Here is a 26846-nt window from a genome sequence, read left to right as displayed (position 1 = left end):
TTTTCACTTTTTTTTCATTTATTGTGTGGTTAAATTGTCTAAGGCCCTAGAGCAACCTAAGAGGGAGGTGAATTAGGATGAATAAAAATCATGCGAGTAATTGCAAATATTCACCTAATGAAAATGTTTCAAATAAAAACTCATAAAGATAGAGCAAATGACTCAATTAATTCAATAAAACTCAGCAAAGATTGCACAATTAAGTAGTAAAAAAAAGGGTAAAAGATAGAAATGCAAACCGACAGACTTCTAAGTTTTGCCAAACTTGAATCAATCAACTAACTTCTTCAATTGATGGTGATGTTAACCAACTTGTACAAGTAAAGGCTCACTTTAAATACCTTTAGTTGAGCCAAGGAGTTTTACAATTCTCCTAGTTATACCTCAACTAGTTATAATAGAAAGTTCATTTAACCAATTAAGAACTACTTACAAGTGAGACTCACCTTATATAGGGTTTTACTTCTGATCAATGAGAAACCTTATAAACCTAAGAGCTTTCCCACATCTATACAATATTCAAAGTATTTTTTTTCTACTAAAGAATCATTCTTGAAATCTTCTTCTTCTCATACTTGGAGGTATTTTTAGATGGTAAAACTTTGCCCCAAAAACTTTTCCAACTGTTAAGAAACTAGCTATTAGAAAATTGGCAAAAGTGTTTCTTCTTCTCATACTTGGAAGTATTTTTAGATGGTAAAACTTTGCCCCAAAAACTTTTCCAACTGTTAAGAAACTATCTATTAGAAAATTGGCCATTAGGAGTATCGGACGTCCTATCCTCTTCTCTGCGTCCGATGTGTGCGTTTGATAATATGTTCTCAGCTCTTGTCGGATGACCAATAGAGTTTGTGTGTCCGACAAGTTTTGCATTTGACAAAGGTCAGAATGTTGAGGTGTTATTCTCAAATTTATGGAATGGCCGATCCAAGGGGCTTGCGTCCAACAAACACGGACATCTTCTATTTCTTCTTGACCTTCATTCCTTCCAATTCCAATGGACCAAGACCCTATCTTAAATCATTTTTCATGTAAAAATATTAGTCCAAATGATCATTTTGTTTCGTTATCTTCAAAACAAAGGATTGATCAACCTAAGTTTCAATCTCTCCCTATTTTATGATGACAAATAAAGTAATGATTTTTTTGATGAAATAAACTCAATAAACTCCCCTTAAGTACAAGCCACCTTCAAAGAAATATTATTCAATCTACTTCCTCTTTTGGCGTCATAAAAAATTAATCGTGCAAGTACGAAGATAAGTTGCAAGTAAAACTCCCCCTATGATTAAAGCCCCATCAAATTTCATCATCATTCTCATCAAATATCTCCAATTTCAAATAACTATTTGAATTGTAAATTATTTGAGATATTTTTACTGTAACACTTTTTGTGATGTGATGTATGTGAAATAAGAAGGTAATTGAGAAGATAAAAAAGTGTATTGAAAATTGTGATGATGATGTAAGCAAATATATTTGGGTAAATAATCTCCTGTCCAAACACATATGTAAATCAAGTAAGAAAAAGGAGATGAATCGCATTCAAGTAGTTACTTTCCTTCAAAAGCATATTAACAAGTACACACAAGAGAATCATGTAAAGAAATATTTTTAAAGTAATTTTTACTCATCCTTATCTATTTTAAAAAATATAAATAGGCACCAAGAGGTACGTAAAAGTATCATCAAAATAAGAGTTCAAGCACATATGATGCAACTTCCTCATTTATTGTGAGAATAAGGATATTCCATCTTTCTAATCATGAAAATATAAAGAACACTGGATAGATACCCAATTTATTTTCTTTTGTAATGTTAATATGAATAGATATAACATTTAAGTGTAAAGATGGCAAATAACATCATTGTAGACACCAAATTTTTGTCTTTTTTTTTATATTTTTTTGAATTTTTAAAAATAACTATGTAAAGAAATAGGAGATGAAATCAAGTAAGAAAATCAAATAACTATGTAAATCAAGTAAGAAAAAGGAGATGAATCACATTCAAGTAGTTACTTTCCTTCAAAAGCATATTAACAAGTACACACAAGAGAATCATGTAAAGAAATATTTTCAAAGTAATTTTTACTCATCCTTACCTATTTTAAAAAATATAAATAGGCACCAAGAGGTATGTAAAAGTATCATCAAAATAAGAGTTGATCAAAATAAGAGTTCAAGCACATATGATGCAACTTCCTTATTTATTATGAGAATAAGAATATTCCATCTTTCTAATCATGAAAATATAAAGAACACTGGATGAATACCCAATTTATTTGCTTTTGTAATGTCAATATGAATAGGTATAACATTTAAGTGTAAAGATAGCAATTAACATCATTGTAGACACCAAATTTTTGTCTTTTTTTTATATTTTCTTAAAATTTTGTCTTTTTAGGGGGTCATTTATTTATATGCATTTGAATGTCTATTTTTCTTGTTTTGTAGGATTTTTTGTCTAAAAAAAGAAAAAGAAAAAGAAGAAAAATTTTTACAAACTTTTATCAAACCCGTACACCCTAATCATTTTTCTTTCACCAAATACACTACTATTATCCAAATTGGCGCTCAATCTCCCATTCCTCTTTTTTCTTTCATATTGGTACAAAATTCATCATTACCAACCAAGCACACCCACTCTACAATTTCTTTCTCTCTCTCTCTCAGCCATCTCTTTCCCGCTTTCTCAAAAATTTTCTCACAACAAAACTCACCAACTTCAACTCCCTCTCTCGGCCCTCCTCTCTCCCAAAATTACACACAACACACCTCCTTCTCTTTCTTCCTCTCGGATTCTCACACAAAAATGCACACACACTAGCACAACACCCACTTGCACTAACACAACTAGGACATTTTTTTCCTTCAATCTCCCAAATCCTCTTGGCTCCCTCTCTCCTTTTACACTCACACACACTACAAACAACCACACACACAAGCCAATAAGAAGATAGGATAGGAAAAGTGGAGGAAAGGAAGCAAACAAAGAAAACAAAGGGACGGTTGAGGCCTAGGAATTTCATAAAAAATGTTAACCAAGGAACTACCACTTTCATTGAGGTATTTTTTTCAGCTTTTAATCGTATTAAATCCATGTTTTTGTTGTTTAATTTTTTCTTATTTTTGCTGGTTTCTTTTGTTGTTTGAGATATTGGGATAGGTCACAAACAAGATTGGGGAAAAGAAAAGTGGTTCTTTTGTATGCATTCTATGTGTTTGATAAAATATCTCAATAAGGAACCGAATTAAAGAAGCCAATTTCGTGTATATATTTTGTCGAGACAGAGGACATTAACTAGTTCATGGCCTGGAATTTTTTTTATTAACGAAAATTTTTGAGTTCTTAGCCTGGAAAGCATGAAATTGGTTTTTTTAAAGTTGGGACTGTTTTGCTTTAATTCATCATTTTTTTTACTGTAGTGTTGTAGATTTTGTAAGTTTTGCTATATTTTTCACGAGTTTTAGTGAAGATTTGATTGAATTAGAAAAATGTAAACCCAACTGTAAATTAGGTTTTTAACCCCCTTTTTGTGCATTTTTTTGCGAAAACTAAGTGGAAAACGGATTTTACGCGAAAAATCGAGTGGGGAGGTGTATTTGGGTGAAATTTTACGATCGGAGAAGTCGCCAGCGGCTGGCGGCGGTCCGGTGGCAGTGGCGCTGGTGTCTGCCATGGCTCACAGGAGGTGAGTGTAATGAAGTCAAAAGTCAGAAAGCGTGAAGGACAAAGAAGGGAAGGCGTGAGGCTGGCCAGAAGGGTAACTGGGAAGGCGCGATCAGAAACTATCATTACACAGGGAGAAGGAAGGCGTGAGGAGACTATGAAGGAGGTGTGGATTTGGCAAACGCAGCAAGAGAAGGCGCGCCCAGGGAACCATGCTTTTGCTGGGTTCATGCGATCTCTGCTGAAGCTGGGGACCAAACCAACTGAAAGCTTCCCTCCGCCATGTGTTGCTCGCCCATTAGCCATTGAGAGTAGTTAGTTAGATTGTTAGTAGTATAAAACGATAGGATCATGTAATGTCCATTTCACTTTTTAGCTGAAATCTTGCTATTGTAATCAGAGAGGATTTCCTCTTTGTATTTCCTTTCTCTTCAAGTTTCCTACATTATGTTTTCCCCTTCTACACTTTTCTCGCCAAGTCTGATTCTGTATTTTGAATTAAAAGTTAATGAATGCAATGAAGGTGTTCGTTTGAATTCATTGTGTCTGCAAACCTGCTTAATTCATTTCTGAAGTCTACTTATTTCCATTTCCTGCAACAATTCTGGTTCTGTACCACAATAGTGGTATTAGAGCTTGATTGCGAGCCATAGGGATGACAACAAATTAGGATGAAACACTGAGGAGAGACGTAGTGGAGTTAGGGAGTGTGGTCAGGACCTTTACCAACAAGAGTGAGGGAATGGAACAAGCAATCAGGACAATGGAGTTCAGACAGGATACTACTGAAAAGTTGCTGAAAGGATTGGACCAAAAATATGAAGGAATGATGAACATGATGGCTCAGTTGATGGCTAAGGTCAGTGATCGAGGAAAAGAACTGGAGGGAGGTATCAGCTCAAGAGAAGGAGCTCGGCCTGATGAGTCCAAGTTGGAATCTCAGAAGGAAGCCTTTGTTAAAAGGGAGACCAAGACCAATAACAGGTTGCCTAAAATGGATCTGCCAATTTTTTATGGTGATAACCCAAGGGAGTGGATCAGGAAGGCTAACAAATACTTCAAAATACATGGAATAGAAGAGGACATGAAGGCTGAGATGGCTGAGCTCTATTTTAGAGACAGAGCAGACATTTGGTTCCATGGAGTCTTCCATTGTAGAGAGGCGATTCCCTGGTCAGAGTTATCTACTGCTCTGAGTATCAGATTTGGAGAAGGGAGTCTAGAGGAAGCTATTGAAGAGTTCAACAAACTGGTGCAATCTGGATTCGTGGCTGAATACCTTGAGAAGTTTGAGATGCTCAAAGCTCTAGTAATGCCACCCTTGCCCCATTTATCTGACTCTTACTATAAGGCATGCTTCATGAGTGGATTGAATGAAGAAATAGTTAATATGGTAAAGATGTCTAAACCTGAGACTTTGGCTGTTGCAATAGAGATGGCAAAGCTCCAGGAAAAAAAACCTCAAAGCTATCCAGAGAATGCAAAAACCTGTCACATCTAGTTTTAATAACCAAAAAACCCACAGTAAAACTCTACCCCACCCTAAATGGAACCAAAACAACTCCAACCACCCAAACAGATTCCATGACCAAAATGCAACTAGTCAGAGCCAATTTAAGAAAATATCCCTCACAGAGTTCAACCTGAGAAGAGAAAAGGGACTATGCTATAAATGTGCTGAACCCTACACTTTGGACCATGTATGCAAACAGTCTCATGTGCATTTCTTATTGGCTGGGGAAATTGAGGTTGCGGAGGAGAGCAAGGGACAGGAGGAGGAGATCTACCGTGACTGTATTAATGGGGACTTGACTGATGAACACATAGAGGTGTCTGTCCATGCTTTGGCTGGGGGAATGGGACACAAAACCATCAAACTAGGGGGGTTGGTGAGAGGTAGGCAGATTACTGCCTTAATAGATAGTGGCAGTACACATTGCTTCATAGATGAGCAGTTGGCAAGGGAACTGAAATTGGGGACACAGGGACCTACACTGATAGTAAATGTAGCTAATGGAGAGAGAGTGGGCTCAAGGGGGTTAGATAGGTTATTGCAATGGGAAATGCAGGGCCATAAGTTCCAATACCCCTTCAACACCTTGAAGTTGGGTGGCTATGACATGATCTTAGGAGTGGATTGGGTAGCCAAACACAGTCCCATAGAATTCAACTTTAAGGAACTCAACATGAAGATCTGCAAGGGAAGACAAGAAGTAGTGCTGCTTGGGAAGAGCACCAACACTGAGCTGAAAATGCAAAAAGGGAGTAGAATAGAGAAGTGGTTAAAGAGGCAAACATATGGGGTGATAGCTCAATTAGTAGCAGTAGAAGGAGAGGGGAATTCAGATCAGATACCTACTGAGATCAGCCAGGTAATAGAGCAATACAGAGATGTTTTTGCAGAACCAAAGGGAATGCCTCCAACCAGGAGCCATGATCACCAAATTGTGTTAAAGGAAGAAGCCAAGCCTTTCCAGGTGAGGCCATACAGGTGTCCATATGTACAGAAGACAGAAATCGAGAAGTTAGTGAAAGAAATGTTGGAAATGGGGATCATACAACCTAGCAGTAGCCCATTTGCTTCCCCAGTGCTGCTAGTGAAGAAGAAGGATGGAACTTGGAGGTTTTGTGTGGATTACAGGCAGCTAAATGAATTGACAGTGAAGAACAAGTTTCCTATGCCTCTGATTGAGGAACTGATAGATGAGCTACATGGGGCTAAGTACTTCACTAAGATTGATCTAAGAGCAGGATACTTCCAAATCAGAGTCAAGGTGGAAGACATTCCAAAAACTGCCTTCAGAACTCACCAAGGACTCTATGAGTTCAAAGTCATGCCATTTGGCTTGACCAATGCTCCTGCAACCTTCCAGAGCCTGATGAACCAGGTCTTCCAAGAACAGATGAGGAAGCATGTTCTGGTATTCTTTGACGATATCCTAGTCTATAGCCCCACCATGGAGATGCATGTCAAACATATTACTGAAGTACTAGATGTACTAAGGCAGCACCAGCTACATGCTAAGATGAGCAAGTGCTCTTTTGCACAGTTACATGTAGAATATTTGGGACACATCATATCAGTAGAGGGAGTTCAAGCTGACCCTATGAAAGTGGAATGCATGGAGAAATGCCCCAGGCCAAAGAATGTCAAGCAGCTGAGGGGGTTTCTGGGGTTAACAGGCTACTACAGAAGGTTTGTCAAAGGGTATGGAGCCATAGCCAAACCTTTGACAAACCTATTGAAGAAGGACAACTTTCAGTGGGGGGAGGATTCAGAGGAGGCTTTCCAAGAGCTGAAAAGAGCCATGTGTAGCACCCCTATATTGGCTATGCCTGATTTCACCCAACCATTCATTATTGAAACAGATGCCTGCCACCAAGGCATAGGAGCTGTACTGATGCAAAACAGGAAACCCATTTCTTACCTCAGTCAGGCCCTAGGACAGAAGAACATGGGGTTATCTATATATGAAAAAGAGCTACTCGCATTGGTGATTGCTGTGACCAAGTGGAGACACTACCTAGAGGGACATCACTTCATCATACTCACTGACCATCAAAGCTTAAATTCCTTGCTAGAGCAGAGGATCACTACACCTCTTCAACAGAAATGGCTCACCAAATTGCTGGGACTGAGCTATGAAATACATTACAAAAAGGGGAAGGACAATATTGCAGCTGATGCTCTCTCTAGGTAGGGCAGGGATGAGGCAGGTGAATGCAAAACCATCTCCAATGCCGTGCCTGCTTGGATCAGTGAAGTGATGGAGAGTTACAAGGAGGATGCGTGGGTTCAAGGAACAATTTCCTAGGCACTACTGACTCCTTCTCAAGTACCAGACTACTCCTACCTAGGGGTGCAAACGAATCGAGCGGCTTGCGAGCGGCTCGATTCAAGCTCGACTCGAGCTCGATATTGATCGAGCTCGAGCTGGTCGAGCCAGAGTCGAGCTCGAGTTCAAAACATTAAACTCATTAGCTCACGAGCCGACTCGCAAGCTCGAGTATATATGTATTTATTTTTTTAATTTTTATTTTTAATAGTAAAATTACATAAATATCTTTAATATTTTATTATTTATTAAGAAAAAATATTATTTTATTTATTTTTTTAAAAATAAAATAATTATTTTTTATTTTTTTCGAGCTCGAGCTCGGCTCAAATCGAGTCGAGCTCGAGCTCGAAAATTACCAGTTCGTCGAGTTCGAGTTCGATGAAATTAAGTTAAGGCTCGACTCAATAAGGCCAAAGCTCGACTCGGTTCGGCTCGTTTGTAGCCCTCCTACCAAGATGGTGTTTTCAGATACAAAAAGAGGCTGGTAGTGGGAGGACAAGGAGATATCAGAAGGAAACTTATCACTGCCTTACATGACTCCCAGATAGGAGGACATTCATTTATCCAGGCTAGCTACATGAGGGCCAAACAACTGTTCTACTGGCCAGCGATGTACAAAGAGATCAAGAACTTTGTTCTGGAGTGTGACACATGTAGGAAGTGTAAAGATGAGCATGTGGCTTACCCTGGGCTACTGCAACTCCCTATTCCCGAACACTCATGGAGCCATGTCACTATAGACTTCATTGAGGGATTACCAAAATCAAAAGGGAAAGACACCATAATGGTAGTAGTGGACAGATTTACCAAATATGCTCACTTCATCAGTATAGCACACCCTTTTGATGCTCCAAAGATAGCCAGGCTCTTCATTAATTATGTCAGTAAGCTGCATGGGATTCCCTAGAGCATGCTGTCAGATAGGGACAGGATATTTGTCAGCCAATTCTGGGGGGAACTTTTTACTATGCTGGGAGCTAAATTAGACTACAGCACAGCTTATCACCCTCAGACTGATGGCCAAACTGAGAGGGTAAACCAGGTGCTGGAAATGTACCTCAGATGGCTTACTCATCTAGAACCTAGGAGATGGAGCCAGTGGCTGTCTCTGGCAGAGTGGTGGTACAATACCATCCACCACACAGCAATACAGATGACCACATTCGAGGCATTGTATGGAATTCCCCCTCCCCAACTAGCTCTGGGACCCTACCTGCAAACCAGAGTAGTTGCAGTGGGGGACTATGTCAAGGAAAGGCAGCAGATAGACAACATGTTGAAACAGAACTTGAGGGTAGCTCAGTAGAGGATGAAGAAATATGCAGATGAAAGGAGGAGTGAGAGAGAATTCAGGGAAGGTGATTGGGTGTATCTGAGGTTACAACCATATAGGCAAAGCTCAGTTGCTCTAAGGGGAAATACCAAGCTCACGGCCAAGTATTTTGGTCCCTACAGGATAGAGAAGAGGATTGGGAATGTAGCTTACAGATTACAACTACCTACCACCTCCAGGGTGCATCCTGTTTTCCATGTATCCCTACTCAAGAAGAAGGTGGGTGACAAGGCCACTCCTACCCTCCAGCTACCTGAAATAGATGAGAAGGGGCATTGGAAGGTTGAGCCAGTGGAAGTGCTTGATAGAAGGATGGTGAAAAGGGCAATGCTGCTGTAGTACAGTGGTTAATCCACTGGTGGGGTACAGATCCTGCAGAAGCTACATGGGAGGAGGCTGAAGGGATTAAGAGACAGTTTCCCAGGTTTCAATCTTGAGGACAAGATTGATTTCCAGGGGGAGTATTGTAATGAAGTCAAAAGTCAGAAAACGTGAAGGACAAAGAAGGGAAGGCGTGAGGCTGGCTAGAAGGGTAACTGGGAAGGCGTGATCAGAAACTAGCATTACACAGGGAGAAGGAAGGCATGAGGAGACTATGAAGGAGGCGTGGATTTGACAAACGCAGCAGGAGAAGACGCGCCCAGGGAACCGCGCTTTTACTGGGTTCATGCGATCTCTGCTGAAGCTGGGGACCAAACCAATTGAAAGATTCCCTCCGCCACATGTTGCTCGCCCATTAGCCATTGAGAGTAGTTAGTTAGATTGTTAGTAGTATAAAACGATAGGATCATGTAATGTCCATTTCACTTTTTAGCTGAAATCTTGCTATTGTAATCAGAGAGGATTTCCTCTTTGTATTTCCTTTCTCTTCAAGTTTCCTACGTTCTGTTTTCCCCTTCTACACTTTTCCCGCCAAGTCTGATTCTGTATTTTGAATTAAAAGTTAATGAATGCAATGAAGGTGTTCGTTTGAATTCATTGTGTCTGCAAACCTGCTTAATTCATTTCTGAAGTCTACTTATTTCTATTTCCTGCAACAATTCTGGTTCTGTACCACAACAGTGAGAAAGAAGAAGAGAAAAAGAAAAAAGAAAAGAAAGAAAAGAAGAAAAAAAAACGTTGGGCTTGTTTATTTATTTCTGGTTGGGCTTGTGTTTTGTTTTTTTATTGGGCTTGTAACTGGGTTTTGGAGTTAAACCCAATATTTGCATTATATTTAAGTTTGTTTAAATTTCAATTGAGTTTGCTCATTTTTTTTTTATGGAATGGCTTGCATTTTTCTTTTGGGTTAGAGTAGTCTGGCCCGGGTACTATAAAAAATGATAGCCCTAATTTGTTTTGTTTGCATTTTTCTCAAATCAGAAACGATTTTTACAATTTGCCCCTAATTTTTTTGAGTAATTTTATTGTGGTCCAAATATTTTAGATTTCTTTCATTTTGACCCTTAATTTAATTATATTTTGGCCCCTTAAACTTTATCTTGATTTAATTTTTGACCCCTAATCTTTTGAAAAATTATATTTTGACCTAAAAACTTTCTATTTTTGTAATTTAGTCTCTAATAGTTTTTTGAGTTCTCAATTATAATTGTTAATTATGCTTCTCTCGCATGCATTTAAATTGTAACTTTTGCGTGTTTTCAGTTTATTTACTTTTTTAACATAATAATGTGAATTTAGTATATTTTTTGTTTCCAATTAAATTGGTGTCGTGATTCTTTTGTCGATTCTGAATATACATAGGGCATCCTTACCTCATTTAGTCACCACTTCAAAAGGGAGGTACCCCTATTATTTTTTAAATTTCGATTATATATTCTTATGTGTTTCTATATGCTCCTATATGTTTATATGATTTTACATGTTTTTGTTATTTATTTATTTTAAATTTTATTCAAATTTTTAAATATTTTTTAGTTAATTTTATAATTATCTGGGAGGTACTTAAATAGTTTAACATGTAATAGATAGGTAATGTTTTTGTAAAAATTGTAATTAGATAGACTAATGTAATTGATAGGATAGATAGATTTATTTTACTAAATTTTTCAATTTTAGATTGTAATTAGGTCCCTAAATATAATATATAAGGTAGATAGATTTATTTTTTAATACTTCCATTTTCGATTGTAGTTAGATCTCCCATTGTAATAGATAGGTTTCGTGTGTTTATGTGCTTATTTGTTTTATCCAATTTTCTTAGGATTTTGTTTCTAGATATCATGCTTATGTGTTATATGCTCTATGTGATCCTATGTGTTTATTTGCTTTAGTCGATGTTTTATATGCCTTATTATAAATGATGAATGTATGATGTCACTATACTAGTCTAACGCTGATAAAAAATTCTAGAAATGAGTTAGTCCAATACTATACTCTTAGGTTATCCATGCACTGGATTCATGTATTCTGTGTTTTTTATTCCATTTCATGCATACTTTTCTATTTTAGGATCTTTTCTCATTTGCATGATATTTCCTCTTATATTATTCCCTTACCCTCTACATGTGTGAACCATATCATTTAGAATTGCGTCTCATTTAGGAAATTAGAAAAAAGTTAGTTCATTTGCTTGCCTAGATTAGAAGAATCACTTTATGAACATGAAAAATGGAAAATTATAACTTTCTAACTTAAATATTCCATTAATCCCCCTATAAGAAAGAAAATTGTGTCACGAGTTTTTTTTGTTTTCCGTACCCATTATGTTGCATTCCAATCTTTTTGGTTATATATACTTCTATATATATATTATAAATTTTATTTCTTTTGAGTCTCATTTTTGCATATTCGTGACCTCTTTAAAAAATTATTTGGACTTTGCAATTAATTGGATTGGTACTCGTTAGATCTTGAATGAACACTTTGCTTTCTTTTGATATCTTCTTTAAGTTTAGGTTTACATCCAAATAGAAACATCCAAACGTGATCAGTTTAAAGATTAGATTCGAAAAATTTTGATTAAACTTCGCAACTCGCTTAGACTAGATTAAAAGGGTACCTAAGGTTTGAACTGATCGAACCTTTGTCTCTCCTTTCTTTAATTATGATGTTTGAACTCAATTTCTCTCATTTTCAAAGATCTAAAGTTGTCAAAAAGGGTTTTATTTTATTTTTGATCAAAAATATTTTGGGTGACTTGGTATACTTAAATTCGATACCAAGTGGCGACTCCTTTTTCTAAAACCCTTTTTAGACTAAATTTTGGGTCCAAACTATCACATTTTTAAGGTCCCATTTTATGCCCCTTTTTGCTTATTTTTTTTCAAATGAAAAACACATTTTTTGCAAAAACCTTTTTATCACAAAAAATGGGGTGCAACAGATTGGCGACTCCACTGGGGAATCACTATTGAGTCTAAGCACTTGTTTAGTCGTCTTTTCCTTTTCTAACCATTTCGCTTATCATATTTGGATATTTTAGATTGAATTTTTCTTTTTAGAATCTTTTACATTTCACAATCGCATTTGTTTCCCTTTCTTCACGTATGTGATGAATGGTTTGATTATTTACTTTCATTTATTTACTTATATCACGCTTTACATCTTAGTGGGGGGTAATTACCGTAGAGCCTTTATGCATATTTAATGGTATTCAATCCCTCCCCTCGAAGGAAGCACTTCATACGTGCATACATTATTTTTATCCTCGAAGGTCAGGATGCCTTGACCTTGATAACTCAATAAGTTCCGCTTGTGAAAGATCATCAAGTATTCTTGGGACATCAGAGTCATTAAATGGATACTGTTTTTCTTGCATATCTTCGAAGGTTTCTCTTTTGCCCCCACCTTCTTGTAAATGACTGGACTTTAGAGTCACTTTTCTTCTTTTCTTTGAAGAGGCTTTGATCGGTACAATACTTGCTATCATGGATTCTTTAAAATTTGTAGAAGTCGTGCCCCCATTCTTTGATTGTGACTTCTCCATGATTTCATGAGAATCAATAACAAATGAATGGCCCTTGCCCATCAAGATTAATCTCCATTTTGTGAGTTTTTGTTGATAACTCATCAAAAGTCTCGGTTTGTATTTCTTGTAAAATGTAGTGGAGTCCCTAATGCATGCCTTGGATACACATCTTGATCGCGAATGATTTAGAGATTTGATCTTTGCAATTTAGATTTAGAGTCCTCCAACACTCAATGAAATTGACAACTAGTTCATCCTTCCATTGTCATGCATTGGAGAGTTCAGTTATGCTAACAATCCATTTCATACTATAAAAGCGATTTAAAAATTCTTACTCTAACTGCTCCCAACTATCAATAGAACTAGGTTCAAGATTAGTATATCAATCAAAGACATTACCTTTTAATGAATGAACAAATTGCTTGACAAGCAAATTGCCATTAGTGCCAGTATCATTACACGTCCTTACAAAGTGTGCAATGTGTTGTTTAGGATTGCCCTTGCCATCAAACTATTGGAACTTTGGAGGTTGGTACCCGTCAAACATCTTTAACCATAAACTCTTGCAGTGTATGGTTCGGCATAAGTTTTGAATGTCTTAGAGGCCCCAACATGTTTATTTTTTATTGTGCCTTCAATGAACTCCTTAAGAGTGTCAACATGAATTGTGCCATCAGGAGAGACTGAAATCTCCTTCATTAAATAGGACTTTGAAACGTATTTTTCCTCAGATTTTGAAGATGTTTCGACCTCATCCTGCATCTTGAATTGCTGCTTAGGTGTGTTTGGACTATTCTCACTTATGCGTTCCAACATGTCCATTAATTTGGTAATCTTAGCATCTCAATTTTGCACATGAATAGCCAGCCCTTCAAAAATCTTGGTCAAATTAGAAATTTGATCTTCAACAGTTGTAGTGTTGGTCATCATCACATGTTTCACCACAAAACTAATTGAGTCACTTAAGTCATTGAAACTTGAGTCGTGGTCATCCTCGTCACTAGGCAATACTTCAAGATTCTCCTCTTGGATGGTAGCATCATCCTCTTTAACTTTTTGCGCAAATGCATTAATCTTGCTCCTTGTCACGGGACCAACATATCGTGCCTCTTTATTTGTAGGAGCAACAAAGATTTAATCTTCAAGGCCAACACTTTCCTTCTTTGAGTCCATTAGTGATGTCTTGAAATAACAGCTTGTAAAAAGGAAGAGATGAGACATAGAGATGAACCCACTGGGTGTACCAAATATTTGTAAGCACAACTTTCGTTACCTAAATAAAAGGCAAAAAAAAAACTTGCATAAATATCAAATATATTAAATCAAATAATAAGAGGGTTATAATCTCTTAAAATTCTTGAACCAAAGAAATTAATCCTTGATTCTTATTTTCAAATGACTTCAATTAAAGGGTCGAGAAGGGTTGGTTTCTGACCAAGAGGGTGTTTCCTATAATTTTGGCATCGAAAACGAATGATTTGATGATGACGTTGAATATTAGAATCTTTAAATTTTCAACACGAATGGAAAGAAGATTTGTTTAACTTGAGTTGGATTTGAATTTAAGGGGAAAATTCTTGAAAATTTGATAGAGTTTCTCTAAAATTTAGGAATTTCAATGTCTTTTGTGTTGAGGGAAGATCTCTATTTATAGCCAAAATATGTAGGTTAGGTCCTCAAGAAAACTCTCTAGAACCTTCCAACATTTTGGATGACTTATAATTCAAGAAATCCATTTAAATTGGACTTACATAGTAAGCCCACTATAATAGTTCATTGTGAATTAATAAATGAATTAATTCACTTCAGTTTAAATGGACATCTCAAATTTAATTTGATTTAATAGCTCATATAATATTGGCTCAATTTGTTAGTCCAAAATATAATGGACTTTTATGATTTAATTTAACTTAATCAAGATCAATTTAATTTTAATAAATCTTGACTAAACAAATTAAATAAAATTTATTTGTCTACACCCCTATTACTCTCTAAATTTTAGCTATGAACTCCTATGTGTTTTATGTGTTTTTATTTATTTATTTATTTATTTTAAGTTTTATTCATTTTTATGTTTGTTTATTTAATTTAAGCCTTATAATTATTTGGGGGGCATTTAAATGCCCAAAATGTAATAGATATGTTATATTTTTTTGTGAAAGAAATGTAATTAGATAGGTAACGTAATAGATAGATTTTATTTTTGCAAGAAATGTAATTAGTTAGATAAACATAATAGATAAATTAAATAGATTTATTATCTTTTATTTCCCCTTTTAAATTGTAGTTAATACTCCCAATGTAATAGTTAAATCTTATGTGCTTGTGGGTTAGTGTGTTTATATGCTCATGTGTTTTATTTGCTTTTCTTAGGATTTGCATTTAAATATTATGCTTATGTGCTTTATGTGCTCTATGTGTTCATTTGTTTTGATTATGCTCTATGTTTTGTTTATTTAAAATGAGTGCATGACGTCACCGCACTAGTTCAACGCTAGTGGTTTTTCTCTCCGATTTCTCACAAGTCCAATGCTAGTGAGGACTTGTAGAAATGGGTTAGTCTAATATTAGACCCATAGGCCATCCATGCACAAGATTCATACTTTGTGTGACATTTATTGTATTTTCATGTAGTTTTGCCATTTTAGATTATTTTCATTTGCATGATATGTCCTCCTATATTATTCCCTTGTTCCTATATGTGCAAACCATATTATTTAAATTTGCATTTCATTTAGCTAATTAGAAAAATAGGTTAGTTCATTTATTTGCCAAGATTAGAAGAGTCACCCTTCGAATATGAAAAATGGGCGAATATGACTTCTTAACCTTAACATGTTATTATCCCCCTATAAGAAGGAAAATTATGTTACGAATTTTAGTTTTTTATACCCGTTATGTTGCATTTCTTCCTTGTAGCAACAAGGGATGACACAATTCTAGAAATTTTGAGGAGGAAATTCGAGTTTTGGAACAAGAATGAAGCTGGAAATTCACTAGAAATTACTAGCTTAAATGACTCAATCAACTACTTGATTAATGACACAACAATGACTAGAATGAACAAGACCACATCTGGAAATTTGACACTTGATAATCTGGAATTTAAGGACAAAATTAGGACTAAAAACTACTGGAAATAAGTTAGAAATAATGACACAAAAACTGGTTATTGATCCAACACTAGAACACTAGGAAAGGAAGGACCCGATGCTAGTGTATAGTGTAGCAATTAGGAAACTGCCTTGTAGTTGGAATTCTTGGAATAATTATGAAAAAAGAAAAATGCAGTTTTGGTACCTAAATTTTGACGCACGAGCAGTTTTAGTCTCCAAATTTTGGACAAAAATAAATTTGGTACTTGAACTTTCAAATTTTGAGCACATTAAGTACCCTTGACGATTTTTTCCCAAATTGTTACCGGAAAAAGCTATGTGACTGTCACGTGTCCGGCCAAAATGGAATTAAAAAAGGCAAAAAATGCAGTTTTGGTACCTAAACTTTGACGCACGAGCGGTTTTAGTCCCCAAATTTTGGAAGAAAACAAATTTGGTAGCCGAACTTTCAAATTTTGAGCACATTAAGTACCCTTGATGATTTTTTCCCAAATTGTTGCCAAAAAAAGTCATATGACAGTCACGTGTCCGGCCATAATTGTATAAAAAAAAAGGCTAAAAAAGGTCAAATGCCATTATAATACTAAGTATTAAATTAAAGGACTAATAGCGTAATAAAGAAAAAATTCAAGGACTAAATAACATCACATGAGTCAACAAAACCCAAGTACCGATACAAATGAGCTCCAATTCCAGACAAATTTTGTGACTTGATTCTTAGATTAATGTATTGGAATTGGAACTCATTTGTATCAGTTCTTGGGTTTTGTTGACTCACGTGATGTTATTTAGTCCTTGAATTTTTTCTTTATTACACTATTAGTTCTTAAATTTAATACTTAGTATTAGAATGGCATTTGACATTTTTTGGGCCTTTTTTTATACAATTGTGGCCGGATACGTGGCTGTCATATGGCTCTTTTCGATAATAATTTGGGAAGAAATCGTCAAGGGTACTTAATGTGCTCAAAATTTGAAAGTTCAGGTACCAAATTTGTTTTCGTCCAAAATTTGGGGACTAAAACCGCTCGTGCGTCAAAGTTTAGGTACCAAAACTACATTTTTGACCTTTTTTTATTCCATTTTGGCCGAACACGTGACTGTCACATGGCTTTTTCCAGTAATAATTTGGGAAAAAATCGTCAAGGGTACTTAATGTGCTCAAAATTTGAAAGTTCGAGTACCAAATTTATTTTCGTCCAAAATTTGGGAACTAAAACCGCTCGTGCGTCAAAGTTTAGGTACCAAATTGCATTTTTCTCTTATGAAAATAAACCCCTTTTCCCAATGAAACAAGGATTAGATAGGATGTATTCAACGAATTTCCAAAAGAATTTGCCAACTAGCTATCAGATTGTTCTAACAAAAGGAATCCGATTGTAATTTGGAAAGTTGTTGCGTTTTTTTTTAATTTGGTTGTCCAGCCAATTTTGACCTTCCAAAAAACACAACCAACACCTTTTTCTGGTCACTTTATGGATCAAATTCGTGGCTGTAATAATTTTTTTTGATACAACAGCCAAGAACTTGAACGATAAACACTAGGAGTTGCGTAGGTAGGATTTTTGCAGTTTTTATTGATCGAAGATTCGATCCCAAAAACCCCAGCTAGTTTCAAGATTCCCACAAAACAATTATGAAGGTGATTCAAGGATTTAAGAAACAAAGAAAGTTTCGAAGATTAGACCCCAACAGCTCAGTTGTTTCTTCGAATTCCCCAAGACAAAGGATTTACGGTTTCACAAGGCTTCAAGAACGGTAACTTAACACCTCAAGAAATTCAAGATTGTTTCTTTAGCAATCAAGAAGTTCAAAAAATCCCAAGTTTTGTCTCAAAATTCGAAGAAAGAAGCACGGTCAGTTCGTAATTCTAATTGCACCACTTCATGAACAAGAAATGCTAGGATCACACTCTTGGGTTTCTTCAAAAAAGGACGACAGAATTTTTTTTTGACTCGGATGCAACAAAAATAAAGCCAGATTTTGAAGACCCCAGAAATTAAAGAATGCCACGGGACAAAGGAACAACTAACATAACAAAACAAGAAATCCTAAAACAAGGTTAACTTCAGAAACCCTAACACGACTTCACTTTTTTTTTAACTGGAACAATACCATGAATAAATAACACAAATTGACTCAAAACTGGATGGAAACAAGAAGAAACAAACGACTAAAAGTTTCACACACATTTCAACAAGAACTCTAATGTGACACAAAACCCTAAGATGTGATGAACAAGAACCCTAACGGATCACTAGAAATAACACCGAATGACACAAAATCGAAAAGAACTAACGAATTTGAGTAAAAATGAAGGGGTATAACCTAAAAATTACCAACTAGCTCTGATCCCAATTGATATGAATTCCGTTGAAGGAACGAAATTTGCGTTAACAAGTCCCAAATCTTTGGTGAATAGTTTGAGCGGCAGAATTCCTATATGGACCCTTCTAATCTCCGTGGTTCCAAATGTTAATATGATTTTGACCTACAACTAAACGAACTAGCGAACCCAAGAAAAGGTAGTATGGCGCTACAATCAAGTGCATTTCTTGATTGATAAACCAAACACTCAAGAAAATTCTAAAGTGCTTAGGCGTGCTCAAAAAGCTAAGAGAGCTTTCTCTCAGGTTAATTTTCTGGAAAATACCACTTGTTATTGCTGAAAAACATTTAACCTTATTTATAGGGTTTATAAGACATGAAACTTACTCAAACTAAGAAAACACATGACAATTCTCAGCCCCCAAGTTTCCTTAAGCTGGCCGACCCTTAAAATTCCTAAAATAACTTGGAAAAGTTACGACAATAACATAAAGTAACTACTAGCTAAATTCGAACCACAAATAGCGGCAAAGCTGGCCGAATGTAACAAAAAAAAAAAAAACAACCAAGTAAATAATTCTAATGCCTAGCTTGAGCAACCCCTTAAATGAAGAAATGGCCTAAAACTTTGAGACTCCCTGCTCACATCATAAGGTGAGAAACATTTGATAAGTGTCATATTTTATATTATTTGCACATGTGTTTAAGTTAATTTGTTACGTATTTGTGTGTAAAAGTAGTTATTTTAGGGTTTTATTAGAATTTTTGTATTCTAATCATGGTTTGAGGTGAAAATGCAAAATTAATTATTTTAATTAGTGTTTTATGTATGTTCTCACAGCATTTAGAAAAAGGACTTGAAAGAGTTTTAAAATGTGTACAGAAAATATTGTTTTGAAAAGACGTTTAAGAAGTTTGGAATAAGAAAAAAAATCAAGTTGAAACCGCTATAAACAAGTGAAGGAAGTTTCTAACAGAAATTTGGATTCAATTTTGACACGTTTGGATATTTTGGCCATGACGCAGAGATTGAGACCTAAGATAGCAATAAACTTCGCCCCAAAAAATAAAAAATAAAACAACCGATGAACTTACCCAGAAAAATTTAAAAAAAAGAAAAAAAAAATTAAAGAACCATATATTGAAGTCAGTGGCATGACCTAACCAAAACCGGTCAACACGAGGGTTTAAGAAAAGAAATAACAGCTTAAACCCTGCTATTTTCCTCTTCCTCATCCCTCTCACGAAACCCAGGAGGAAGGAAGATGAGTCTAATAGCAGGCTCTTATGAGCGCTTCTTATGGGGATTCAAGCTGAAATCCCAAAAGCACCCTCAATCTTTCTCTCTAAACCCGCTCTTCTCCTTTCCCGCTCACCTCTCCCCAATTAAGTGCGCCGCCGTATCTGGTTCGGCCGCAGTGACAGGAGGCTCCGACGACACCATCAAAATCTATGACCTCTCAACCTCTTCTGAAATCGGCTCTCTCCACTACTCCTCCAGCATCACCTCCCTCTGCTTCTTCACCCCGCCTTCCTCCGCCCTCGCCCTCCCACGGAACCTCATTGCCGCCGCGGATGACGGCGCCGTCATCATCTACGATGCGGACCCTTTCGTTCATTTGAAAACTGTCAAGAGTGTGCATAAAAAGGGGGTGAATGATCTCTCTGTTCACCCTTCCGGGACGTTAGCGCTGTCCGTTGGGAGAGATGAGTGCTTGGCTATGGTGAATTTGCTGAGAGGACGGAGGAGTTTTTGTTGCAGACTGGGAAAAGAAGCTTCCATAGTTAGGTTTAGCGGGAGTGGGGAGAAATTTTTTATGGTTTTGGATGATAAAATTAATATCCACGAGTCAGAGGACGCGAAAATAGTTGCTGAATTAGATATCAAGAAAAGGGTTCTTTGTGCTGCTCCTGGAGCAGTAAGCATTTCCCCTGGTTTTGATATTACTGGACACGTGCAATTGTCAATTTTGTGAATTGATTTTGCTTTTCCATTTTTGGGTATTTGTTTTAGTTATATGCTGTGGTTATTCGTGGTAGAAAGGTTGTTTGGTCTCTTTTTCATTGCCCCTATTAAATTGACATTCATTTTTGGTTGGTTGAAAAGCTGAGGTATTTCTTCTTATGGTTGGTTATATATCAATGGTGATGGAAAAACTGCTGCTTGTATGATCTGCCTGAAATGTTAAATGAAGCCACACATTAGGCTGTAGCTGATGGTTGGAGCTATTCCAATTTCCAGTCAGGTGTTTAGCATAACGTTTTGATTTGAATGCCAAAATTTGGCCTTAATCCTAGTAATGCACTTTTTGACTACTCCAAGGACATGAGATATGCATGCAGAGGCCAAAGATCCACTTGTGTTTAGATTGTATACAAGTATGTGGAAATGTATGTGTTTCATCAGAAAGTTCAATGAAGGCATTTTCTTGGAAAATGCTATGTTTATAAACTCCACAAGTAAAGGGGGTCACAGGAGATACAAGTTCTTCTCTTCTTCCTTATGTAGTAACTTTAACGTGAGATATAGGTGGTGATGCAATGAGATTATCTTATCAAAAGGTGTACAAGTTTAAGCAACTAATGTGCTGGAAATTAATGATCAGGGCAAGCAATTGAAAGGAGTTCTTCATTTTAAGAAAAAAAGATATAAAAGATGTACACAAACTTTTAGAATCAGAGATTTAAAACATGAAGTGACTTTCAATGCTGATGTTCAGTTGAACATCATTGGGTTTTGGCTTTTCAGTTTTGCTCTGAGAGAGTTGCCTTTGTAATTGTGATTTGGTTTATGATAGAAGTGGTTTGGCTTCGTAACTCTGAAGGAATCAATTTTGGTCTTTTCCCAATTTCCCTTATTGGGTCCTCTTGCACCTTAAGGAAGAAACCATAGCCTTCTCAATTGTCTTGGCATATAATCTCCTTGTGTGTATATGAAATTGATTGCCTTGTTTGCATCATATATAGGCTTTTACCAAAAAGAGCTTGATGCTTGTGATGCTGAATAAGTTGTAATTCTAGCTATAATTGACTTAAAAGAAGAGCTCTTTGGCAAGTAAAAACAAAGATTGCAAGTACTCAATACATTGGAGATGCATTTTTTTTTATTATTTTTTGATTTCCTTTAGTAAAATCTCCTGTTTGACTCAATGCTAGCAGTTCTTCAAGCATCTTAGAAAATGTACCTGACAAGAGTTGTCACAACTAGATAGTATAGCTCCGAATTGATTGGTATTCATTGACTAGTTTATGGGCTTAATCATTTAGTGTTTAATACCATGCCATTGAGTTACTTTATCTTCTGAATCCACCCCCAAAATTAGTGCAGCTGCAAGAAAACTGGGATTAGGTGACATTTGGCTAATTGTGGCAGCTGACGCACTTGCCAAGAGCATGTGCAGCTTATATCCTTATTTTTTAGAGAAAAATTGCAATTTAAATGAAGTCAATCATTAGTACTCTTTTTAACCCGTTGACCATTTGGCATGGTGCGTTTCATTATTTGTGAAACTTGTATATCTTATCTGTTTGAGGTAGTTGTCTTGCTGGAGTACTGCAATTGTTTCTTTATTGAAATGTGAAAGCTAATTGAGATGGTTGCCAGGATGGGATTCTGTTTACTGGTGGAGAGGATAGGAATATTACCGCATGGGATACAAATTCGGGAAAAGTTGCATATAGCATTGAAGATGCACATTCAGCCCGTGTGAAAGGTATTGTTGTGCTTTCCCACAGTGGAGGTCCTGCTCCTGAGGATGAACCGTATCTAGTAGCATCTGCTTCGTCTGACGGGGTTATTCGTGTTTGGGATGTTCGCATGGCTTACCGGGGGCGACCAGATCCACTGGCTGAGGCTAAAACAAAGTCCAGGCTGACTTGCCTTGCTGGATCATCTTTCCGAAGTGAGTATAGAATTTGCACTGTATTTCCAGGTTTATATGACAAACTTCAGCTTGTCATTGTTTTTTATTACCATGTAAATGAGGGTTAGTTAATCTTAATTATTGGTCTCTGAAGGCGTTCTCTTTAACTGGACCAACAACATAATGCTGTTATGCCTGAGCTGCTAACTCAGTTAAACTAGCAATGAAAAATTTGAAAATCTCACAAAAATTGTGATGGATGAATGGAGTAGTTAAGAAAAGATGCTGAAAGTGAAGTTGACAAAAAACCCGGATTTAAAATTTTTGAGGAGACAATACTAAGTTGATTAATTCTTTCTTCAAAGAATTTTAATTGTTTGTGCGCTTGCCTCTTGATATGATGGATTTATGTACAATTTTGATGATAATTCTGTTCATTCTTCTCTGTTGACAGCAAAACGATCACAGATTGGAAACACAACACTTGGTAATAACCAGGAGATGCTAGATAGAGAGTCATGACACTGCCTTTTGGCTGAAGGATGTAGTAAAGACCTTGACTATATTTTTTTTCCGCATGTGTCTCTTTATATATGTTTTCACTGAGATGTAATTGCTGCAGTTTTGACTGCTTAAATATATGTTGTGCTGGTAATGGTAAAATGTGTATTTTTCTAAAACTTTCTTCCTCATGTACGTTCTTCCCTTCCGTTGTACCTGTAGTTAATTGGTAAGTTGGTTTATTCTCTCTGTTGTTCTAAACATACCATAAACAAGTCTTGAAGGCAAATCCTGCTGTTTTCTATCCATTGGGTTACTTTCCGCTTTGCATCTTTTTGACTCTATGCTGGTGAGAATAATAGGCTTACAGTGGAGTGCCAAAATACTAGGGCAGTTCAAGATTTTTTTTTTATTTTTTATTTGTTTTGGGTGGTTGGGAGTAGCGATTTGCAATCTGCACTACTCATACCCAAAGGGACTTTGAGCAGAATGAATATTCTAATTTTGAAATTGGATTTGAAATGGGACTAATCCATTTATATCCATCAATTGATAAGAATTTTTGGAAAATACTTGGGTACTCATTGGGTCCAAGCATCTCACACAAATTTAATTTAACCAAAAATTCCTTTCTTCTAAATGAATAAACTTTGTTGTTGTTGTTGCTAAAGGTGTGGGGAATAAAGTAGGGTCATGTGGTTAGAAATTCTTTTGTCCTCAAATCCTATTCTCCTGTCTCTTGTTCTCATTTCTTTCTGTATTGCAAGGAAAATATTAAGATAATAATTCTAGATTGAGTTTTAAATTAAACTATCTAGTTACCTAGACAAAATGATTCTGAAAAATTGCTAGCCGTTAAAGTGAAATAAAATATAGGAAATTGTGTTATTTTTTTCTTGTTCAGGTTAAAGCATTCAGGTTGATGTGCCTCTGGTGCATATGTGAAAAGTTTTAAAGCAACTAAAATTTCGTCCTTGTGCCTTGTTGTTGGGTTACAACTAATTTAACTAGCCATGATGTTTTTCCACAAACTCCAGTAGCAAAAATACAAAGCCTATATAATGGCATTTCTTTATAATCATATATACAAGTATTTTCAAGTTTTCTTAGGACTTATTTTTTCTCAATTAAAATTTAGCAACATTGGAAATCAAAGATTTAAAAAAAAAATATATATATATATACATAGAAAATAAATAAAAGAAAATTTGAGGAAAAAAGAATTCAGAAAAATATAAATTCACAATAAGATCAAACGAAATTTAATGAATAAAAAATATTAAAGTTATATAAAAATAAAAAACGAATTAAAGGAAAATAGAATACAAGAAATAGATTTGGATATTAGACAAGATTAATCTAAATCCATTCTAAAGTGATCCCGCCCAAATTAATCTCAGAACACATACGGATAAAATTGGGTCTAACCCATAATACTCGATTCCATTTCAAACCCAAGCAGATCCCACCGTTCATTTTGCCATCTTCAGTTGGGAGAAAAGAGCATATGAAGACTTTATTCTAGAATTATTTTGGGAAACTGAAGATTATGAATTATGCGCTATCTTTGTGATTTCTTTGGTAATGCTCGTTACTTTATTCTAGAATTATTTTGGAAAACTGGAGGATATGAACTATGTACCATCCTTGTAATTTCTTTGACAAAGCTCGTTACTTTTAGGGAATATAGAAAATTTTTCTGTAAATCTCGGTCGCATCCACTTGGTGCCTCTTAAGACAAGTGGAATTGGAGGACTTCAAGCTGGCTCCAATCAATACTGATGACATTTTTCTATAAAGTTCTTGTTCTTTTTCTCATACTTGCAAAAGATCGATCAGACGGGCAACATTACTATTGTGCTTAACTGCTCATGGCTCTAAGGAAGCAAAGAATCTACTTGCAAAGTGTATATGCAGTTTTCTTAAAACACTAAGCTCAGTACAACTTAAGCTATTCATTTTGCAATGATCATTCTCATCCTCTCAGGTAAAAGTGCTTTCCAGTATTTGTTTCTCAACATGTTCTCACTCTTTTGCTTCCTTAATTTCTAACAATTTTGGTTTTCCTACTATTTTTTTTAATCTCTGGCAATTACCTTTCACTGGTAACATTATAAGCTGTAATTGTAATATGGGTTAATATCAGAAACCTCTCCTGAGATTTCTTTTAATCACACCTAGTACCCTCAATGTTTTTGAAATCACACCTAGCACCTCTGGAATGACAACTTTGGTATCATTGTCAGCCACTTTTGAAAAGAGTAGTAAAAAATGAATTTTAGGAGAGAAACTTTATTTTTGTTCCACTTTTACCCACAGTCCAAGATGACTAGTGAATTTTAGAAGATAAAAATAGAAACAAATAGGCACGTGATATTAATTTAGAAGGTGAGGGGGTAAAAGTGTAATAAAAAGAATGTTCTAACTAATTATCAAAGATTTTGGCAATATAGACATGCATAACTAATTACATAGTCCATGATACTACATTGGATCTGTCTAGTAACATGATATCTAAACCTTATATTGCAATCCAATTGTGAAAAAACACACCATCTACAACTAGTTGTTTAGCTGCTTAGGATTGCAATGCGCAAAACTATACACAAGTAGTTCTAAGATTAGTCAAATAGCACCATAAGTGGTAACATGATATCTAAACCTTACATTGCAATCCAATTGTGAAAAAAACACCATCTACAACTAGTTGTTTAGCTGCTGAGGATTGCAATGCGTAAAACTATACACAAGTAGTTCTAAGATTAGTCAAATAGCACCATAAGTGGCAGGAAATATAAATCAACACCACAATGCACCACTTATCAAAAAAGTGTCCACAAAAGCTAACATTGCCTCAGTATTGTTGGGAACTAAGAACACTAGTACTTAAACTACTTCCGATACCAAAAGCAAGGATTGCAGGGAACGTTTAGCACTCTCAAAACATCATAGAGAAACTGCTGGTAACAGCGTTAGAGACCACTGTTGCAACAATATTGATGCTAACAGAAGTTTCAGCTTGAGATCCACCATTTGGAGTAGCTAGAGCAATTGGTGCAAAGGGACTTGTACCTTGCTTGTTCACAGCAGCATTGGTTTTCATTGAAGGCCTTCCTTTCTACATCAGAAAAGAACGAATTTAAACTCTTTGCAGTAAAGCTATAAATGACGCCAATAATTTACTAGTTCTGAATTTTGCAGCAGCAATGTATGACATTATAATGCTTACTCTCTTGGTAGAAGTACTTGTGCTAGCCTGCAAATTAACTTGCACATTGATAGCTGCATCTTGTTCGGGAGGACTTGGATTACTCCCCTGATTTGAAACAACCACTGACACATTTCCTTGTACGTGATCTTGGATCACAGAAGACATAATCAGATTGCTTTAGTACATGATCAGACGATGAGATTGTGTGAGGACCCGAATTTTATTTTACTTACTTTTATTTGATTTTATTGGTTTATTTAATTATTTACTTATCCGTTTACTCCAATTAATTAGTTCATCCATTTTAATTGCATTTGCAAGGAGGAATGTCTCATTTTATACTTTTAAAACGGTTGCTAGTGAATTTAATTTTTCTGCAGCTCGTTTAGTGAGAAATAGTGAATACACGTTTTTCAAAGCAAAATTCGATCTGAGAGTGCAGTGATTTTGGAGAATTAAGGGTGATCAAAAGTAGACTAAGAAAAGTTAATTGAGGTGAGTGAGTTAAATTAAGCTCAATTAGGAGCACTAATGGCCTATTATTCATTTGTTGACTTTTTACACCAAAAGCACCTTTATGTCATTTCTTCCTTGTCATTCCATCACCTCAACAACAACTCACACAAACCCTCTCTTTCCCTCCCCTCTTTGGCCGGCCACTCTTGCTCCTTTTTTTACAAAAATTTCAGCTAGCTTTTCTTCCATTTTTGCTCCAAAAACACACTCCAATCTTGTTCACTTCCTTGGAATATCACTCAAGCTTGAAGGGAAACTTGAAGGAGGAAGGAACCTTGGTCGTTTAGAGCTTAAACACTAGTGGTTTGGTCTTCATCTCTTGGAAGTGAAGTAACACTCCAAAGCTCTCATTTTTTTTCCTCCAACTTATGGTTAGTTTAGTTAGTTTTAATTAGCTAAGCTTGGGTTGTTGATGGGTTCATTGAACCTTGACTCTATGTAGATGTCTTGAGGTGGCTTCTTATGTAGTGGCCTTGAGGAATTGCTTGTTTAGTTGTTGTTTTGATGAGTTATGGTAACTTGGTTTTGGTTGAGAGTTGAAAAGAAAAATTGAAGAG

General features: G+C 35.9%; 2 protein-coding genes and 1 long non-coding RNA gene across 3 annotated transcripts; all 3 read left to right on the top strand.

Moving 5' to 3' along the window:
* Positions 1–2554: 2554 nt before the first annotated feature.
* On the top strand, positions 2555–4208 carry LOC140035939 (uncharacterized). The gene is made up of 2 exons (XR_011839833.1): positions 2555–3068; positions 3563–4208. It is a non-coding gene; the product is annotated as an uncharacterized lncRNA (long non-coding RNA).
* A 4612-nt stretch (positions 4209–8820) lies between these two features.
* Positions 8821–9339, top strand: LOC140035661 (uncharacterized). Its single transcript, XM_072076973.1, has 2 exons — positions 8821–9159; positions 9214–9339. Exons 1-2 carry the CDS (start codon positions 8821–8823, stop codon positions 9337–9339), a joined length of 465 nt encoding a protein of 154 aa, XP_071933074.1.
* Positions 9340–19363: 10024 nt separating this feature from the next.
* On the top strand, positions 19364–22741 carry LOC113697159 (uncharacterized). The gene is made up of 3 exons (XM_027216638.2): positions 19364–20117; positions 21803–22100; positions 22516–22741. Exons 1-3 carry the CDS (start codon positions 19464–19466, stop codon positions 22581–22583), a joined length of 1020 nt encoding a protein of 339 aa, XP_027072439.2. The 5' UTR covers positions 19364–19463; the 3' UTR covers positions 22584–22741.
* The last annotated feature ends 4105 nt before the right edge of the window (positions 22742–26846 follow it).

The sequence above is a fragment of the Coffea arabica genome, chromosome 2c (assembly GCF_036785885.1).
Source record: "Coffea arabica cultivar ET-39 chromosome 2c, Coffea Arabica ET-39 HiFi, whole genome shotgun sequence".
Taxonomy (NCBI): Eukaryota; Viridiplantae; Streptophyta; class Magnoliopsida; order Gentianales; family Rubiaceae; genus Coffea; species Coffea arabica.
The sequence above is the reverse complement of the archived record's forward strand: the minus strand, read 5'-3'. Positions and strand labels throughout refer to the sequence as shown.